The sequence below is a fragment of the Excalfactoria chinensis genome, chromosome 5 (genome assembly GCF_039878825.1).
Source record: "Excalfactoria chinensis isolate bCotChi1 chromosome 5, bCotChi1.hap2, whole genome shotgun sequence".
Classification (NCBI taxonomy): domain Eukaryota; kingdom Metazoa; phylum Chordata; class Aves; order Galliformes; family Phasianidae; genus Excalfactoria; species Excalfactoria chinensis.
In genome coordinates this window covers 9,246,647-9,267,071 of record NC_092829.1, presented here as the reverse complement: position 1 = coordinate 9,267,071, position 20,425 = coordinate 9,246,647, and the positions used below count along the sequence as shown (strand labels likewise).

At 46.3% G+C, this 20,425-nt stretch overlaps 1 protein-coding gene across 1 annotated transcript; it reads left to right on the top strand.

The window, feature by feature from the left end:
- The first annotated feature begins 605 nt into the window (after nt 1–605).
- Nucleotides 606–20,155, top strand: EXOC3L4 (exocyst complex component 3 like 4). Its single transcript, XM_072338962.1, has 11 exons — nt 606–954; nt 4,904–5,555; nt 8,630–8,747; nt 10,358–10,483; nt 11,275–11,375; nt 13,184–13,279; nt 15,329–15,443; nt 16,977–17,099; nt 17,607–17,759; nt 18,433–18,554; nt 19,990–20,155. Exons 1-11 carry the CDS (start codon nt 606–608, stop codon nt 20,153–20,155), a joined length of 2,121 nt encoding a protein of 706 aa, XP_072195063.1.
- Nucleotides 20,156–20,425: the final 270 nt, after the last annotated feature.

The window sequence follows — 20,425 nt, the reverse complement described above, 5'->3', positions numbered from 1 at the left end:
AGCTTGCTGTGGGGAAATGCACCATTGCCTATCCTCAGACCCCTGCCACGTGCAGCATCTCTGTGACTGGGTCACGCTGGCAGCCAGGGAGAGTCAAGAAGGCTGCAGGGACCACTCACCCTGGACATTCAGCAGCAGCCAGATGGGGACTGAGCAGGGCAGGAGCAGCAGCGTGACCCGCAGTTGCCATGTCTGCATCAGAAAGTGAGAATACCTTGTTGACATTCAGCCTACATGGCTGGAAATGCGCCTAGAAGAAGGGAGGTAAAAACATGCCTTGTTGCCAGATAAAAATGATATGTTTAACAGGCTTTGGTATCCTTGACATCCAGCAATTCATTGGCGCTGGGCAATTAGCTGCCATTTGCCTGATTTAAGGAGTTAGGTAGAGCCTTCCAGTAGCACGTGCACAAGGAGGTTAGAGAAACCATTTTGGTAATGTCAGGATGAAACAACACACTCTGTCCTTGGATTAGGCACAGAAAAAGGGCGGACCAGATTTTGAGTCCTTTGGAAACGCAGAATCCTCTCATCTCACTCTGTGTTTTCATTCACTTTAGTGATTACCAGCAACCTTTTTGGAAAGGCCTTCATTGAAAGACAAGATGAGTACAAATACAAAGGTATATCTAAGGAGATCAACCTCAGAACCAGATCCTGCAACAAATGATGTGGAGAAGGAAAAGATGGAGGTTGCTTCAGAGCTGGGCAGCCCAACTTTGAATGATGAGAACACGGGATTTATTGAAAGAGGTATTAAAACAATGCTAAGCATCCGGAGATCCAAACGAAGGAGCGAGAAAGAACAGGAAGGCACTGGCACCTGGAGAAGAAGACTACTTTCTTTTCAATTCCCCAAGAGCTCCGATGAGAACAGCACTGAAATCCTTGATGGTTTGGAAGAGATTGTTGATAAAACAGAAACAGATCCCACAGAAGGAAAACCTCTTTCAGGTAAGTAGTGAAATACATGCAACCTTCAAGTAATTTAACTTTCCAAGTCTTTGGCCCAACAGAGATGCTAAGGAAACTAGCATCCCATTGTGGGGCAGGGACAGCTGTAATACCTTGCACAGACTCATTGGTGTGTTAGCTGGCTCAGCCCGGGCAGGCCACCTGTCACTGGACAGGCTGCTCTGTGCTCTCCACTACCCTAGTTTAACCATATTGATCACCTTTTATGATCAACACATCTGTCAGTTCATGTACCAGTGGATGCAGCACACACCATCCATATCAGTCACTAATCCGCTGAGCACAGTTTGGGAAGTGTTTGTATGACAGCATCTGAAAGTGCAATGTGGGCTATTCCTATTCGTTCTATTGCCTGCATTGCTCTTGTGGACAATTTCTGCTATGTATCTTTTGGGCTGCACTTGGCAGGCTACTGTGAAGCTTTGATAAATGGCCCCATTGAGTAAGGTTGTAAAATAAACAAATGGGTGATGTGGCTGACCATCAGAAATGCAACGAGTCAACAACATTCGCAGGTCCAAGAAATTTCCACTGTTGCTGAACACAGAGCACTTCAGAAATAAGTGTCAGTCTCATGTGCTTTGTCAGTGTTAGATAGATTGGTCCTAGACCTGTCTTAGCAGGTGTGAACTACAGTGACCTTGTTCTGGGTTTGTGCACTGCTCTCCTGCACTTTTTCAAGGCCAAGGTACTACGGTGCATCCAGGAGATAGACTGAAGTGCCTCAATATGGCTTGATCCTTCCTCAGCCTAAATTTCTAGATAGAAATCCTTGGTGAACTGCATCAGATGTCATGGGGATCAGAAGGAAGGGCTGAACTTCTGTCCCAACTGTAACATGTTCCACTGTGCCATAAAGTAATTTCCTGTTTTGCACTGATAGGTTGTGAGGTTGGCAAGCTGGATCTATGCCCAGCTCATAAGCTTTGCCAGTCTGTTCTCAGAAGCTCACAGAGGAGGAGTTATGGGAGATCTTACCAGAAAGCATTCTCAAGTCCTGCAGTACACAGGCTGAGGAGCTGCAGAAGTAAAACCAGGCTTGTGCCCAACAATTCACCATTGGCACAGACTAAAGCAGCTCTGTCTGAAATGCATCCCATCCCGAGAGAAATAGGGGAGGTGGTGAAGACTCCACCACATGCACCATCAAGCTGCATAATGGTTAATTGTCTTTCAGTTGTCTTCCTCCTGTTACCATCTGGCTGATCTTGTATTCCTGAATTAAAGATCCATTTAGCACCCGGTATCACCTCCCTGAATAATTATCCTTGATAATGATTAAATGGTGTTTTCTCACTTTGCTAAACAGAACAGAATGTCTTCCTTTAGTCTCTCGCTGCAAGATCTTGTGCAAACATAGGTTTTATATTAATTTTTTCTAGAAGAGAGTAAGTTAACTGGCACAATCTTCCACCCTTCTGAGCCCAGAAGTAGCTGTAGCTACTTATAGGCCCTCCTCCAGTTTCTGTGTGTTATATGCTGCATCATTAGTTTGGTTATTTAGTGTATTTCTGTCTCCATAAAGCTACTTCCACACTGCACATGTTATTTGGTGCATTTGGTATCAAATCTGTGTGCAGAAGAACCATGGAGCATAAATGATGAGTTATGGGCCAGTCCTTCATCTCTTCTTTGAGTGCTTTCTAATTTTTCCCTATCACTTCATACACGTGCGCAGCAGAAGCAGTAGCCACTCACATCTAAATAATACCTTCTCCCTCTCACTCTTTAAAATTCACCCTGTGCCCAGCAACGCAGTGGGATCTCCTGTTCACAGCAACTGTTACGATGCTGGATACCAAGACAAGGCCTGAGCTCTAGGAGAAAGCACCTGCATTTTGGGATGCCCCTCCCAATGTACACACCTCCCCAAGCCACAGGGCCAGCAGTGCTGGGAAATCACGTGTTGCTGGTGAGAGGCAGTGCCTGGCACCTGACTGTACCACAGGACAACCAGCATTAAAGAGATTTTCTTTAACCTTTGTCAACATATATAGCTACTGGTAGTGCCCCAGTGATGGTTGGTAAAAAAGAGAGGCTTTTAAAATTAATAGAAGATGATGCGACTGCAATATCGAAATATCACTGCATCAGACATCAAGAAAATTTAGATGTGAAAGCTTTAACAAGGGATCACAGAATCACAGAATTGCAGGGCTTGGAAGGGACCTCAAGAGCTCATTGAGTCCAAACCCCTGCTAAAGCAGATTCACTGCAATAGGTTGCACAAGTAGGTATCCAGGTGGGTCTTAAATATCTCCATAGAAGAAGACTCCACAACCTCTCTGGGCAACCTGTTCCAGTGCTCTCTCACCCTTACCATAAATAAGTTCTTCTGTATGTCAGTACTGAACATCCTGTGTTCAAGTTTTAGGATAATGTGATGCAAATTGTCATCAAAGCTGTGAATTTCATCAAGTCCAAAGGGCTGAATCATCGCCAATTCTAAGAGATCCTTAAAAGTATGGATGCTGATTATTGGGGTCATCATTTACTTTTCTGAAGGAAGATGGCTAAGTTAGAGTAAAATGATTGCCAGAGTGAAATCAAGTCCTTTATGGAATCAAAAGGAAGATTTGTGCCAGAACATGAAGATTACCAATGACTCACAAATTTCTGCTGGATTTGACCACTCATTTAAATCAGATCAATGGGCATCTTCAAGGTGAAAATCAACTTATCCATCCTATGTTTGAAGCCAGAACAGCATTTGAAATAAAACTTACATTATGACAAGCTCAAGTTATGGCAAATAATTTCAGGCATTTTGATACACTGGCTAACCACACTCCTGTGAACAGTGAGAAATATGCAGCCATGCTTTCTATTTGTATAAAGGAGTCCGCAAATAAGTTTCAAGATTTCCCCCCAGAATCATCATTTTTTGGGATACTTGGGATTCCATTTTCTGTCAACATAAATACATTGCCTGTAAATTTTCAAATTGATGCATTAGTTGCACAAAAAACAAGGTCGAACTTCTCACTAGTTTATGTTTTTATTGCTCTCTTGTTGTTGTTTTTTTTTTATATATATATATTTTAATAAAGAATAAATTAAGTTTTGTTACTTTGACACAGTAATGTTATTCTATATGTGACACAAGACAATTCCTCTTCACTCAGTGCAGCCCAGGCAAGCCAAAATGTTGGACAAGCAAAGCTCAGCCCTCAGAAATGCAGGAGCCAGTTTAGCCATGATGGCAGTCAGGGATATCTCTGTTCTTTACTATGAGAGTGGTAAGGTGCTGGAACAGGCTGCCCAGAGAGGTTGTGGATGCCCAGTCCCTGGAGGTGTTCAGGACCAGGTTGGATGGGGCCCTGTGCAGCCTGGTTTAGTACTAAATGTGGAAGTTGGTGGCCCTGCTTATGGCGGGGCGGTTGGAGATTCATTATCCTTGAGGTCCCTTCCAGCCCAGGCCATTCTGAGATTCTGTGATTCAGGAGAGCTTACATATTGTGGAAGACACAAAAAAGTCAGGACAGGAGGGAGCCCTGGTTTAGCCCAAGGTTACATCATAACTGGAACGTTCCCAAAATATCAGGATCATCCCCCAGGCCAGAGTATTGATATTGTTATTGTGGGAAAGAAGAGCATCTCTGCTAACAGGAATCCTGCTGGGAGTGTATATCAAGAACTGTTCCTGCTGACAGTCCCACTTCAGCTTCAAATTAGCAGAGCCAGAGGCAGTCTTATGCAGTATGAGATCCCAGTGCAGCCTTGTTAGCCACTGCTTGAGGTTCACCTGCAGGGCTATGATCAGTTTTTCTGGTATTTCCTGTGTATGAGATATGGTTCTGTCTGTGCAATAAGTGGTTGCTCAGAACAGTCCTGCACATCTTTCTGTGGGATATCTTGTCTTTCTACTGGCCCATCCATCATCTAACACCTGCTTTGTCCCAACCTCTTTCCCTTCTTCTTTCTGCAGTAATGGAAATCAATGAGCTTATTCAGAAAAAGCAACTTCTGGAAGCATTTGCAAGCATCAAGTACATGGAAGATGAGATGATAGCAGAACGGGATGCAGACAAATACAAGGATAACCCCCAGGAATTTTTGAGGAAAACCAAGGATGTGGATTTACTTTACAGTTCTATCACGAGCATGATCCGGTCCATTGTGGTTGGAACACTGGAGAACCACACAGTGGAGGAGTCCACACTGACCTCCCTGGTGACGTTAATCGCCCGTGAAGAGGCAGCTCATCCTAATACAGGCTGTGCTCCTGATCCTGGGTCAGACTTGCTTGGAGCACCCAGAAAGTGGAGGGAGGAGTGGAGGGAAGCTGTTAAAGAGGGCACTAGAAAGAGAGTTCTGGGCATACCCATGGCATCAAAGGAAGAAGACAAAGCCTGGCTTGATCTCCACTTAAATTTTCTCCAGAAATACCTGCTCACAGACTTACTGAAAATCAAGTCAACAGTAAAAAAGTGCTACCCAGAGGAGTACCAGGTGTGCGAAGTGTATGTGGAGGCTTTTCACAATGCCATTGCTTCACACTTGCAGGATCTCTCCCAGAGGCCACTGGAGTTCAGTGAGCTCCACTCCTTGCTTGACTGGGTGGCCAACATCTACCACAGGTAAGCTGCTGCCTTCACCACACATCTCAGCCTCCTTCCAGAGAGACAATATGTCAGGAAGCTTCAAAACACAGAGTTATTTTTTGTTTCCTAAGCAAGCAGAGACATAATTGCTTATTTAGTAGAGACGGATAACTAGTCTACTAATAGATGGGCACAAATGTTTGAGTATAAAACACTCATTGTTTCTCACACATCTCAGTTCCTCCTCCTCCTCCAAACTACTGTTCTTACACATCAGGAAGCTCCCCCTTCAAGAGCTGCCTTACAGCTCTGATAAACCTCCTCACTTTCTGGAAATGTTTTACCACGTCCAGCAGCTGCTCAGTGAGTTTTCCAGGCACAGGAAAGGGCCTGCGGGGGAACTCTGCCTTCTTCCTGTTTAATTAAAATCATCATGCATTTGGAAATAATCCTTATTACCCCTATGCTCAGGGGTCGTAGCCAGCTTGAGGAGTTGCCAAGATACGGCTATGAGGAGTTAGACACATTAAAACAAATTGTAGAATCATTTGAGAGGGAAGGGACCCTTAAAGGTCATCTAGTTCAACTCCACTGCAATTAATGGGGACGCCTACAGATCACTCAGGTGCTCACAGCCCCATCCAGCCTGACCTTGAATGTCTCCAAGGCTGTGGCTCAGGTGTCTCATTTGGTTGGGTGAGAAGTCCATGATTTTAGGACCTCTAAAAGCTTTCCATAATTCAGCAGTGCCCAAAATATGCTGAGAGCTGCATGGACATAGGACATACCAAACAACATCCTTAGGGCAGACTGGGTTTGAGGAGTGAAGGCAGGAATTCTTTACAGTAGCTGTTCTATTGGACATTGTCTTCTTTTGAAGCCAAAGGAGAAATCTAAGATAGGTACCCATAGGGGGTCATGGCATTGAGTGTCTTCAGTTGTTCACCGCCTTAGACCACAGCCCATCACCTTCTGCCTCAGAGACTAAAATCCAGCAGGAATACACAGTATGGTGGGAAGGAGGGGTGAGGCACCATCCACAGGAGATGAGTCTGTTAGTAAGTACTCAAGAACAAAATCATGTCAGAACAAAATCATGTCTACCACAATATATACTTCTAGCAGGTCTCCAGGAATGGTCCTAAATAGATGCCTAGGGCGGAACAAACACAAACCGATAGGCTCACCCTAGACTAGTGAAAAAAAGACTGAAGGTAGGAATACCAGCACTGTGCCTAACATTGGCTGAAATGAAATGTGAGGCAGAGCAGGGCAAGCAGCGACAGATTGCTTAGAGCACTCCTGCTCCACAGTAACTTTTGTCTTGGGAACATTTGCACCACAGGTGGTCAACAGATTTCTTCTGTAAACCTCCCATTTGTTCCTAAAACCTTGTTTATGGTGAGGTGAGCCTGACGACATGTGTGCAGCCCTTTCAGCAGCGCGGCATTGGATGATCAACTCCTTGGACAGGAATGCTGTGGGAATAATGCTTGCAGGAGTTGTGGGAAGAAGTGGGTGTCGGCAGCCAAGTTCTGCACCCCAGTGCAGTTTCCTCACCATATTTCTCTAACTTGATGTAAAAAACATATTGGGAGCTTGCAGCTGTTTAGAGCATTGCTTGCAATCGCTTTGCTGTGTTGGATGGTTTCCATTTCACTTTCTCATTCTAAAAGAACTTCATCCTCTTTTGGACTCACCCCAAATTAGGAGGAATTACCTGGCCCAAGCTCATTATTACTGCTACAGCTCAAACAAATGAAAAAAGGGAAAAAAGGGAATATTCTTCTTCAGTGCATATTTGAACCAACCTTCTCGGTCATAGCAGAAAGTTATTGCTTATTTCCATTGTGCCCTTGTGAAGGAGCAGCAGATTCCTGCAGCAGCTGAGCCAGTGTCATGGTTTCATGATGTTCATCAGTATTCCACATCATAATATCATGCAGTGCACTGGGAATTAAGGAGTGCCAATGCCCCAGTGTACTGAAGTCCCTCTCTGGGAAACCTGAACTATGTGACCACAGGAATATTGACTCCAGTTTTCTATCAGTAGGCTGAGATTTTCCTGCTGAGCAGTCACTCTGCAGTGGTTTGACCTTGTACAGTACAGTTCTCATTTGCCTTGGATCCAAACCCAGCTCTGTGCTCAGCGGTTTGGCTACAGGAACCCCTTTTTGGTAGTCAAGCAAGTGAACAGGCAGCATACAGAATAATGCCTTTGCATCTTTCTTCCTTGCTAACAGGTGATTGCTTGCAATTTATGCCTGGCATTAATCAAGTTCATGAATATTTTCCTCTTCTTCTCCGCAGTCATCACAGACAAAAATGCAGTGTGGTCTGCTGGCAGATCACAGGGGCAGCACGCTCAGTTGCACGGGCTAATAACAGGTTTCTTGCCACGCAGAGTGGAAGGCAGGTACTGCCTTCTTTCCCCTGCCCCAGCTGCCCTGCGTCCTCAGCACTGCAGAGGGAACTGAGAAGAGGAGACACGTGTCACCCGTCTCACTTGGCACTCAGCTGCTGCAGCTCAGTGTCCACCCACTGCCACCGTGTGCAGAGGACATGCAGTGCTGGAACTGCCTGTATTGCAGGCACGTGTGGGCTTCCCAAAGGCTGACCCTCACAGCCAGCCCTGCTCTGCCATCTCCCTTTACTATGTGTGACCCACAGTGAAAAGGAACTGGCTGATGTTTGCCATGATGTGGCATCAGCGAGGGACATCAGCACTCAGCACACTGCTGCAGGAATTGCCCTGAAAGGCATTTCATGGAATCAGCTTTATAAGCCGTAAAGGACCATAAGCAAATGAATCAGCTTCATGTTGTTTATTTAAAAATGTAAATTCTCCTAGCACTTTTCATGTCCAAACAACTCAGAAGTCTCATGATCTCTAAGGTGGGCTGCAACCTCAGATCATTTTGATTTTGAATAATTAAGATTTTGAATAGCAAGGAAAGATTTTCTCGTTAAAGCTTGAAAACAAGTATCACAATTTAAGCCTTAAGTATATTTCTCACAGCTTAATAATTACGCAGCTCATGCCACATGAATATTCCATTGGTTTACTCATGCTCCAAAGCAGCATAATTTGTTCCTTTGAATCCTTCCAGTGAACTGTTTCTTGGTCACTCTGATCTCAAACCAGAAGTTCAGACAGGAAATCTGTCCCTGCTACTAACAACAGCGGACTGGGATAGACTGAATGATGATTACATCACTTTTGTAAAGGTAAGGTCCTTTCCTTTGTCTCCACGTGTCTCTTGGGAGGGAATGGGGACTCTGGCCTCCAGGCAGAGGTTTCTCATTGCTATATCATTACAGAATCATAGAATCGTTCGAGTTGGAAGGGACACCTAAAGGTCATCCAGTCCAACTCCCCTGCAGTAAACAGGGACACCTACAGCTCCACCATGTGCTCAGAGCCCCATCAGGCCCGACCTTGGCTGCCTGCAGGGACAGGGCATCTATCACCTCTCTGAGAAACCTATTCCAGAGTTCTACCACCGTTACTGTAGAAAATTTCTTCCTTATATTCAGTCTAAATCTCCCTTCTTTTAGTTTGAAATAATTTCTCCTTGTTCTATCGCAGCAGACCCTGATAAAGAGTCTGTCCCCTTCTTTCTTACAACCCCCCTTTATGATGTACCATGGTGTTGAGTCCTCTCAGCACCACTTGAGCTTTAGTCAACAGCAAAAGTGCCCTTAGTAATGCTAGGGCCAAAACAGGCCACCTAAATCTGGGCCTGGACCTGGGTAATGGCAGGTGTAGACCCACCATGATGGTACCAGACCCACAAAGTATGGCAGGGGCACACTGCTGTGCTGCGTTGCAGGAAAGGCATTGCAAAGTTAAACATGTTAGCTGCTAGCTTTAGAGCGTGTGAGCTCCTCCAGCATGGCTGAATGATGCTGAACCATATGCAACTTTGGGCATGTTCCCAGCAGAGGACCTCTCTGTGCTTCAGCTCCTTGTAGGAAGGCCCCATGGCACATATCCCTCTGCCATCCTTGGCTGATACTCTTGTATTATTTTTTGGCGGACTCGGACATTTTCTTTTCTTACAAACCATTTCCGAAATAGGTTTCACTTCAGAATTTTCTCAAGGTGAGCTCAAGGTTCCAACTGAATAAAATCAGTTTTGCTCTGTTGTTTCAGTGACGACCCTTCTGTTTCACCAGCAACAAGGCTGATTTATCAGCCAAGACCGAGCACTTATGCAAGTGCTGTGAGCCAGAAAGGACTGGTCTGATCCTTCAGTCTGACCTTGTGGCTAACATGTGCTGGAGGACTTTGCACTGAGCAGTAAAGCAGCTGACTGAGCTACCACGAGGGCAGGCAGTTGGGACTTTTTCCAAGCAAACACTACAGCCTAAGTAAATGATCTGGAGGTTTAAATACCTTTCCTGCAAAGGAATAGCATAAATCTTCCTGCCAGGGGCATCACTCCATCTCAGTTTGGGAGTTCATTGTTGTGGGCATCTTCAGGTTTTTCCTGTGATCCTGTGTAGACTGAAATGTTCTGGACCAAGCCGTGCTTATCTTTGTGCACAGCTCAAGGATAGCTCATGTATGCCGATAAGTAAAACATCATATGGCAGCTCTGTGCTGGAAGCCCTCCTTTGCCTCCTGTAAAGCAGCCACTGAGGGCAGTTGGAGAGAGGGAGGTGCCCTGGGGAGTGCAGGGCTTGAGAGCTGTGCCATGTTGGTTCCCTCCATTGCTACTGCCCTGGTGGGACAAGCCTCAGCCCTGCCTATCCCCATGTACCCACCAGCTGCTTCACCCATACTTGACTTTAGCTTCTAATATGCATTCTTCCTTCCCATGTTTATCATTTAGGGTAAAATCAAGAGCTATTTTGGAAGAGTCCTGACACTGGAAGTGACGGAAAAGTGGGAGAAGGAAGTTCCCCCAGAAGTGAAGGATAACCTGTACCAGTCCTCAGTCTCCTTTGACATTCAGTCGGTACTTAATGAGCATGGGCACAGCACGGGGTGCATGGTGGTGCCTCCCGGTGCTGCCATAATGGATGTGAGTCACACGCTCACAGAATACATTAGAGAAGAAAATGCCATTTATTACAACTTCTAGCTCTGCCACTTGCCTTCTAGCTGCAAATTAAACCTGCTGTCAATTGTGTCAGCAACATAATAGGCAACTGATTTTAAAGTCCTTAAATCTCTTTGATTAGGAAAAAGAAAGAAGGGGAAAAGAAAGGCAAAAAGAAAAGGGTTGTTAGAAAAACCCCTTTACTGAAAGAGCAACTTTGTCCCAGGGCTGCGGCTGCCACACGGCTTTGTAGGCAGGGACAGCCACTTCAATTTAAACAGCATGAAAAAGAAAAACAAAAGCTCCTGCTAGCTCCAGGGCCCGTAGGGTAATGAATCCAGGAGGGGTTTAGATTAATTTCCCTCATTTTAAATAGGGTTTAGTCATTTCAATTAAATAATAATACTTAAAAAGAGAGAGAGAGAGAAAAAAAATAGAGAAAGAAAGAAAGTAAATCAAAGAGTTGGCTGCTACCGTGACTCATTTCCATGGAGTACTATGGCATGTTGGTTGATCACCAGGAAGGCAGATCTGAGTTGGATCAGCATATGGGTGGGATGCAGCTGAACTCTGCTGAGGCAGGCAAAGCCAATGCAATAGGAATCAGTGAAGGCTGGAACAGAGGAGGGGGGCATGGCTTAGCTCCCCAACTGTTGTGTTGTGTTTTGTCTGTCCCATTCATTGGAGCTTTTCTTTGCTGTTTTTAGATCATCGGGGAGCACATGAAGTTATCCGAAATCATCAGTAAAAAGCTGAAAAGAAAAACTCTTGAGCTGTGCCTGGCTGAGCTGCATGAATTCATACCAAGGTCATACCTGCTCTGGGCAGTGCATTCCTTTCAAATTAGTTCGTAAAAACCAAGGGAAAAAGTTCATGCACTGGGCTGAATGCTGGCTTGGAGCAAACATAAGTCTGCACTTGGGAGCCTGACAATGAGCAAACTGCAAACAACTTGGAGGTTGTCATAAATAGACCTAGGTGGGACTCTTTTTAAGTCCCCAAATTTGAGGCCGATGCTCCAGCAACTAGCCTGGAAAAGGACTGTAGTCCCATCCACCCAGGACCTTTGCTGGACGCAGGTCTCTGGCAGCACCTAAAGATTCCCAGCCCCAAAGGCTGCTTGCCCCAAATATCCCCTAATCATCCTTGATATGTGGGAGCTCCTGCCAAGAGGGGTTTTGACTAAATGAAGACGTAGGTTGCCCAGAGAAGATATGGGCTCTCCTTCTTGGAGATCATCAGAAGGTCTGGATGTGGTCCTGGGCACCCTACTCTGGGTGTTCCTGCTTGAGCAGAGCTTGGACCAGATGAATGCAGAGGTCCCTGCCAACTTCATCCATTCTATGATTTTCCTGCATCCCATGGCTGTGGACATTGAAACACAGCTGATGGGACTCTGAGCAAATGATCCCAGGTTCAAAATGACAAGTGAGCTACGGTTGAAATAACATTTTTCTTCTTGGATGTAGTCCCTATGTTACGTCCCCAGACCTTGAGGTGGGGACATAACACGGGGTGGCTGATGAACTACCCCAACCCCTCAGCACCACTCTGTATGCCCCTCCATGCTGGGAGGGCCGCATTTCGAAGAGGCCACAGCTACTCACCAGAGTGGGAAAGAAAGGACGTTCAGCATGAATCAACTCTGAGCGAGACTAAAAATAATTGTGCATTAACCTTTAGAGTTTCACACCTCTGGCAGGCGCTGAGTGGGTAGTTTGCTAATAGACGCTTTGCTGAAGTGCATGTGGGGGAGAGCAAGCACTGCCTGCTTAGATCGTGAACCTGGGGCATGGCAGGTGTTCAGATTATGCTAAAGGCAATGCTTTCTCTTTTAAACTCTCATATCCCAACTTGCTTCTGATACCTTGAGTGAGCAGAGCAGTTCAAACCAGCTATTTGGCTTTGAGTCTGCCTGGTTGTATAGAAGAAATGCAGTACTTATGGATGTAAAGTGCAAGCCAGGGCAGCAAAGGCTCCCAGATGAAAGGCTCACTGAAACTTAAGCTTTTTCTTAAACAAACACAAGGAGCGAGTGCTCAGGCTGCTCCACGCAGCTTGCTTTGGGCTGCCAAAGGAATGGAGACTGGGCAAGCCCATGCAAAACTTGCCCTGACCTGCAGCCTCCTGCACTGTGGGGTCCTGGGTGTCAGAGCCCAGGAACTGGATTCCTAGCACTGATATGCTGCCTCGTTCAGCTTCAGCTTATGTTGTAAAACGTGCTTAAGAGAGGGTACAACCCTCACTGCTCCAAAAGCCAAAGGTATTGCTGCACAGGTTGACAAGTTTGCATATCCCAGCCTCTCTCAGAGTGAGGAAAAGTCAGGGGTCTCACCCAGGAACTCTCATGTGCAGAGATCCTTGGAATTTCTCCAAATCTGTGCTGCTTTCATATTCAGGCAAGCATACCCCAAACCAGTAATTACCTGCTATGTATTCCCTTCTAATGCACATGAATGTTAAGACAACTGGGAAAAAAAAAAAAAAAGTCCATATAAGCAGAGAGACTGGGCCAGCAACCAGTGTCTTCTGACATCCCACGCATGCAATGTGAGCAGTGCTCTGCCGCTCTCTCTGTTCCCATTGCCAACAGCATCCCCTGCGTTTCTCCTGCAGGTTCAGGAAGGAGTTCCTGGAGTGGAACACAGTCCATGACAGCCCCATGTTTGCACCCTACTTTGCCGCCTACATCAACAGCTTCCATGACCTCTTGTAAGTCCACATCTCCTCTCCTTGTAGGGATGGGGAGGGGAGGCGAGGGATGGAGAGGAAGAACCAAGCAGTGTCAGGATGGGGTCAGCCAAAAAGGATGCCCAAGGGGTACCGCAGGACAGGCTGGAGATGCAGGGATGCATTGGATTTGGGGGAGCTGTGCTGCGGTGCCCTAGGCTAATGCCCTCCTCCAGCCTGGGCATGGGAGCTGGGAACTCTGCCTCTCGTCCGCTGTCCACCTCACGGGGGGGATGTTCGCTAAGAGATGCGGATGCAAAGTCAGCTCACTTGGGCAGAAGGGTGGAGAGAGAAGCAGGAATGAATCTGGTGCTTGCTCGTTAGTCTCATTTTCAGCCTACCATTCTAGCCTAGGGGAAGACTGCTTAAAATATATATTTTACTCTTGAGATTAGTAACACGAACCCAGCCTGACGACTAACTTCGGCGCTAGGCTGGAGGAAATCCTGCGAAAGCACAACCTGCAAACAAGCCGACACTATCGCCGGGCGGGCTCTAGGTGGCACGGCGTCCCCAGCGATGCTCTCCTCTGCCTGTCCCCGTTCCCTCCAGTTCCCCCGCTTGGCAGGAAGGGGAGAAGCCGGCAAGAAGCACGGCGTGGGCAGGTGCTGGCAGTTGTTGGGCTGCTTCTGCCCCGACATCAGAACCTGGGATCCCAAACAGCTCATCTGCCGGGTGCCCAGTGATGGGGCTCCTATTCCTCCCATTCGGGTTGTTTTTCTCCTGTCTGGGCAGTCAAAGACATAGAAACAAGCTGGTGTGCTATGAGACCCAGAAGCAAACACAGCACATCGAGGGTGTGCACAGGATCACAAGTATTTTGGTGGTGCCACCTTGGTTCCTATGGCCCAGAAAGCCAACCATATCCTGGACTGTATCAAGAGAAGCACGACCAGCAGGCTGAGGGACGTGATTCTGCCCCTCTACTCTGCCGAGACCCTGCCTGGAATACTGCATCCAGTTCTGGGGACCCAAACACAAGAAGGATGTGGAACTGTTGGAGCAGGTCCAGACGAGGGCTATGAAGATGATCAGAAGGCAACAGCACCAACCCTATGGGAATAGGCTGAGATAGTTTGTGCTCTTCAGCCTAGAGAAAAGAAGGCTCCTGGGAGACCTTACAGCAGCCTTCCAGTACCTGAAGGTGCCTACGGGAAAGCTGGGGAGGAACGTTTTATAAGGGCATGTAGAGAGAGGACAAGGGGAAATGGCTTTAAACTGGAAGAGAGCAGATTGAGACTAGATATTAGGAAGAAATTATTTACTGTGAAGATGGTGAGACACAGGAACAGGCTGCCCAGTGAGGCTGGGAATGCCTCTTCCCCAGAAGTGTTCAAGGCAGGGCTGGATGGGGCTGTGAGCAACCTGGTCTAGAAGGAAGTGTCCCTGCCTGTATCCTGTTGGAACCAGATGATCTTAAATGTCCCTTCCAACCCAAACCATTCTATGATTCCATGATTCTGTGAGGTATATTGCAACAAAGCAATGACAGAGAGAGCAAAGGCAAGGAGCTTACAGTGCCCCCAAAGCCTACACGTATTTCATTAACCTCTCAGAACTCCTCTCTTCTTCCTCATGAGACATTACGTAGCCTTCCAAAATTACACACTTTCCCTCAAAACCTCCACAGATTTCCACCTATGTAGTTTACTACCCCAGTTCACTGCATGGAGGGAATCAGTGTGGCCCTAATGGGAAGGCTGACAGCTTTTCCTACTATAGCTCTTTGGTGCTCTCTCAAGTATCTGGAGATCATTTCACTGAAGTGAAAAAGTAACAGGCTTGAGTAATTGTTCTGCATGTTTGAACTGTTATACCTGATGAGGAAATAGGTGTTTTTTAAAGTACAGTTACTCATTTGTGATTAAATTGGATTGTGCAAAACAATTCAGTATTTTGACCCCTTAAGAGTTTCCAAAAGGAAGTACTGGAGTAGAGGAAGTTGCAAAAATGCCCAAGATACTGATCTGGCTGAAATGCTTAGTTAGTTTATACCTAAACACTAACCCCCTGGTGTTGCTCTCTCTTCAGGTCAGGCTTAGAAACAGTGTTTAAAGTCAACACTGAAGAACTGCAAAAGATTTTGGCAGCTCTGACAGAGGACTTCACAAATGTGTTTTTAGATAAACTGAGAACAAAAACACAGGTAAGTCTCAGCCACATAATTCCGAAAACATGAGTGGTGTGGGCAGGAACAATACAGAAGCTGAGCGCCATTGCCCTTTACTTGACACAGCACCAAACTCATATTAAGAGGCCTAAAATGCACAGTGCTGTGATGTAGATTGTGCTTCCTAGGTGCTGTAGATGGGCTTTCTTCTCTCAGCTGGTTGGGAGCCACTGGCTCTGACTGTAATAATGGGAGAGATGGGGAAAACAAGGCCCTTAGTGCCATTACTTTTCACTCATCCTAAATCGCTTTCTAAATTAACAAGCATAACTTTCAGAAACCAAGGCAGACACGCAACAAGAAGCCTCTGACTGAAGCCAAGCCTGCTTGACCAAGGGGACTTTCCAGTGATTACAGCATTTGTTTCAGAGCCTTAGGGACAGGCAAGGAAGGAGCCAAGCCAAGGCATTGAGCAAGAGAGATGAAATGCCGTGAGAACTGAGAGCTGCCGTGGCACAGCATTTCTAAACAGCCTTTCAGCAGGCTGGGAGCACAGTGGGGTGGAAATAATTGGGAATGAGATGGCCAGCAGCACAGGCAGCAGACTGAAGACAGAGATTCTGAGTGCTAAGTGGAGGAAAGGACAATGGGGATGTACTAGAGAAGGGATTTTTTAAACTTGTCCCATACAGGAATCTCTTTTGGGTACCACCAGAATCCTCTAGCAGATATTTATCTGTTTCAGCATAGAGTCATATTAATTCCAGGGCAAAAGAAAGAGCCTTCTGGGCACATTTGGTCAGTACACCTTGTACCCAGGACAGGTGATACCCACAGCGCTACTGACCACAATGCATTAAGTGCAGGATGCTCTCAGCCACCATCCTTCCACAGCCACATCAGAGCAGTGAGCTAAAGGAAGATCCCAGGGGGACCTTGCAGGGACACAGGGAGTGCAGACAGCCCCTACAGTCCATTGAGCAAGGGCCTGCTGTCATTCATTGTGGAAGCATAGCTGTGGCTCACTCCCCATGAAAAGCTGGGCAGATCACTAAGTTAATGGGAACAGTAATGAGCAAGAAGATAGCTGGCATCAAGAAACCATTTGGGCTTTTGCTTGAAGCAATCTTTGAGCCTGAAATAAGAACATAGGATGAGTGTCCAGATTTGTATGGGAGATTGGTAATCACAGCCTGAACCTCTGATTAATCAGCTGAGGCAAGTGTGGGGTCAGCTGTGGGAGCACAGGTGAGAGTGATGTAGCTGTGCTCCTGGAAGGGGTGGAGCTCGACTCCATCCCCTCTGAGACCTCATTTAAGGGCTGACTCCCACTGAGGCAGCATCTCTTGGAGATTGCTCTCCAGTGAGGACTGCTCCAGCTTCTTCAGTCAAGGTACCACCACTGGTGAGCTTTCCTTTGCTTATTCCTTCTGTACATTTGCTGCCATCTGTATATTAACAATCAATACAAGATTACAACCTAAAGCATTTCCCACTGGCTCATGTCTAGTTAGGGAACCAAATAGTCTGAATATTTCCAGTGATACTACTGAGTTGGTCTTTTTTCAGCCACTGCTCAAGAAAATCCTAACCAAGGACTGGATTTTGGCAAGAGAGAAGCCAGACTCACTGGCAGTAGCAGTCTCACAGTTCTCAGAGCACCTGCAGCACACAAGGCAGCCCTTAGGAAAGGTATGTGACTGCTCCCACACCAGGCACTGTGATACTGTGGGACACTGCTTTCTCTTGCATGTTGTGGCCCAACCTGCAGCTTTCTTTTCAGCAGCAGGGGCTGTTTAGAGCCATGGGCACTGCTGGAATAGGGGCATTCAGCTGTCATCCAATGTGAGAATATGCAACATCTTTCCTTTCCGTGGGTTAAATGTGGGAATTGATTTCTTTAAAGAGGAATAAGATGCATGGTGAGCATCAGCGCTGAACACTGTAACTGCATGAATCACAAACTTATATGCCTTTATGTACTCCTTTCACATCTATACAGTTGTGAAATAAATGGGTACATAAGAACACTTTCATATTTAAGATCTGCCTCTGTGCCAAGCATAAGGCTGTGAGCATTTCCTGTACACCCTCAGCTGCAGTTAAAGATCCGCAGATTCCCCTACCCTCTCTCACTCATTGCCATGACCTTGCAATGGAACCATGGAAAATATTCTATTTGTTTTTTTCTTAAAACAGGAACTTCTATGCCATGTCCATAAGTATGTGGTAAGGGAGTATATTGTGCAGATCATCAGACCCAAGAAGAAAATGAATGGAGAGAAACGGCAGCAAGTGAGAGAAAGGATAAACCAGGAAGCCAAAATCCTTAATAATGCTCTCATTGATCATGTACGTCAGCTCCCTCCTGGCATCCCTTGGCTGCCCCATTCCCATAGGTGCAATGTCCTTACTTGGACCCTGGGAACCAATATTGGAGGCTCTCAGGGAAGGGAGACTTGTTAAAGTGATTTAAACAGAACAAACAAGGTGCTCAGTGCAGATTAACAGTGTGGGTTTCTATCCCAGAGGTTACTCTGAGTGTAGCTCTAAACTTCTCAGAGTGGTTCTCATGCTGTAGGACCATACTCAGCCTGTGACACATTGTTTATGTTCTGTTGGGCCATGGGATGCCACTTATCTCTGAAGGATCCCTGCCTTGGGTACAGCTTATGGAAGTGATACCAGTGACAGTCCATCCCAGCAGAGTTTGCATATGGAATGTGATAGGGAGAAGGAATTTGGATAGGATGGGATGGGGTGGGGTGGGATGGGATGGAGTAGGGAGGGGGAAGGAAGGGGAGGGGAGAACAGAATGGAATAAGAGTAGTTTATGTGTTTTGTGGCTAGATAATATTGGGCTGAGATTTTCAAGAAAGCCGGAATTCAACTCACTGGGTTTTGCAGACTGTCAGGTATAGGGGGGAGCTAAATCCCACTGGGATTGTTCCCTGGCCAGGCGGGTTTCTCTCAGTGGTGACAAAGGCATCCCCACATGCATCCTGCTGCATCTACTTGCTCACAGGGCTCTGACTCCAGATGGCTCCTTCCTGCTATAAGTCACATTGCCAATATCATTGGGGAGAAGAGAAAAGACAGGATCAAGGAGTACGTCAAGGAGCTGACTCAGGATTACCCGGACATCAGGTAGGAGAAATGGCAGAAGCTGGAGTAATGCACGACAGCCGAGAGCTGGGCTCCATCCCAACAACACTTTCTCACTCCATACTTCAGCCAAGCTCTTCAGCATCTTCCTCCTTAGATGCCAAGCTGCCAGCAACCAGGGGGAATCCCTGGTTATTTTTCTTTCTGGTGGCTTCATACTTTCTTTTTCCCCTGTCTGATGGATCTCAGGATACACACAAGTAACCTCAAATGCCTTTTCATTTTATCACTCCAAATTTGTTGCACTTTAAAGCTCCAGGTTGCTTTTGGCAGCATTTGCACAGCTCGCCAATTCGCTGGCTTTAGCTCTGGAGCAAATGGTTTGTCTCCTGTTCCCAGGACCAGGTCTCCAGTTGCCATACACACTGATACAGTTCATCTGCAGTTTCTGAAAGGGGCTCAACGCAACCACTAAGTCTTGGAATAGATTTCAGATTCTTTCTTTTGTACTTTCCATTTGCTGTTCCAAAGCAGCATCTGCAAAATTTAATACTACTGGAAAAGTAAACAATCTAACTTACCAGCTCTGTCCATGGATGGACAACTGCATATCAGAAGCTATCTCTTCTTCTACGGTTTTTCCAGCAACAGTTGAAATATGTCATATTAAGACATATCTTGAGCTTACCTGAGTTGGAAAATCCAGGACATGGATTTGAAAAAGGACATCTGTTCCTAAGTAATTTCCTTGATGAACGCATCTGTTCCACAGAGAAATGCCTTAATGCCAGTATGCTGAAAAGGAGGCAGTGCTCATTCTGGGAAGGATGGGAATGTAAATGAGAACTGATCAGAATTAGCTATTTGAAAACAACTTTCCATGCAGAAAAACCATTTACAGGGCTGAGATTTGTGGTACTTTTTCATCATTAGCCCTAGACTCAAGCCAAGTTTTAAGGTTTGTCCTCTTGGTTGACCTATTTCCTGGCATTCCATTATTGAGTAATATTTTTAACAATTAACTTTGGAAAACTAGGTGGAACCAGCTAGTCCTGCATGGCTTCCTGCTTGTGCCTTTGTTAATTCTTCCCCTAAGTTCTCAGGGAGGTATATACGGAGATTACTAGAACAGGGTATGTTTCCAAGTTCACTTTCCTAGCTGTAATCTAATTAATGCCTGTCAGCTTCCTAAATATTAGCACTTCCATTACTTAACTCAAAATAATCATTAAATAAAAGGTCTGCAGCCTCTTGGGAAAACTTGCAAAAGACGTCACATGTAGGAGGAGACAGAAGGAATTCCCTTAAGCGCAAGCCCCTAAGCCAATCCTCACTGGTATATCTGGAAGATGCAGACCCCATCCTGGTGGTCCTGCTTACACCACTCTCAGTTCTCCAGCACGGCAAGGGCACACCAACCTGTCACCTTGCCGCAACATGATGGTTACTGGCTTCTGGTATTGCTTGTTTTCTGCAGGAAGGCACACATCGTGGCCATCCTCGCAGTCCGAGGCCTGGGCTTCACCAGCAGAAGGATGATTCTTCAGCAAGGCTTTCACCACACATTGGAGAGCCCTGACAGTGAGGATGGCAACATGCTCTTTGCTGAAATCAATGTGCCTGCAACCATCAGCTGCTTCTAAAATACAACCAGCACAGAAGCCAGCAGCCTCCCTCCTCCTACACTGCCTCTACAGCATAATCAAAAAGCTGCTACCTCTCCTCATTCCTCTGTAAAAACAACTTCTAACTGCTGTGGGAAAAGGGACCTGGGGGTGCAGAAACTGAAGGCAACAGACACACCAAGTGCCTGACCTGCTGCAAGAGCCCCAGGACAGCAGCACCCACCCCATGCTCAACATATGGATTTCACTGCTGGAAGGCTCGTTTGATCCAAGGCTGAATCTCTCTTT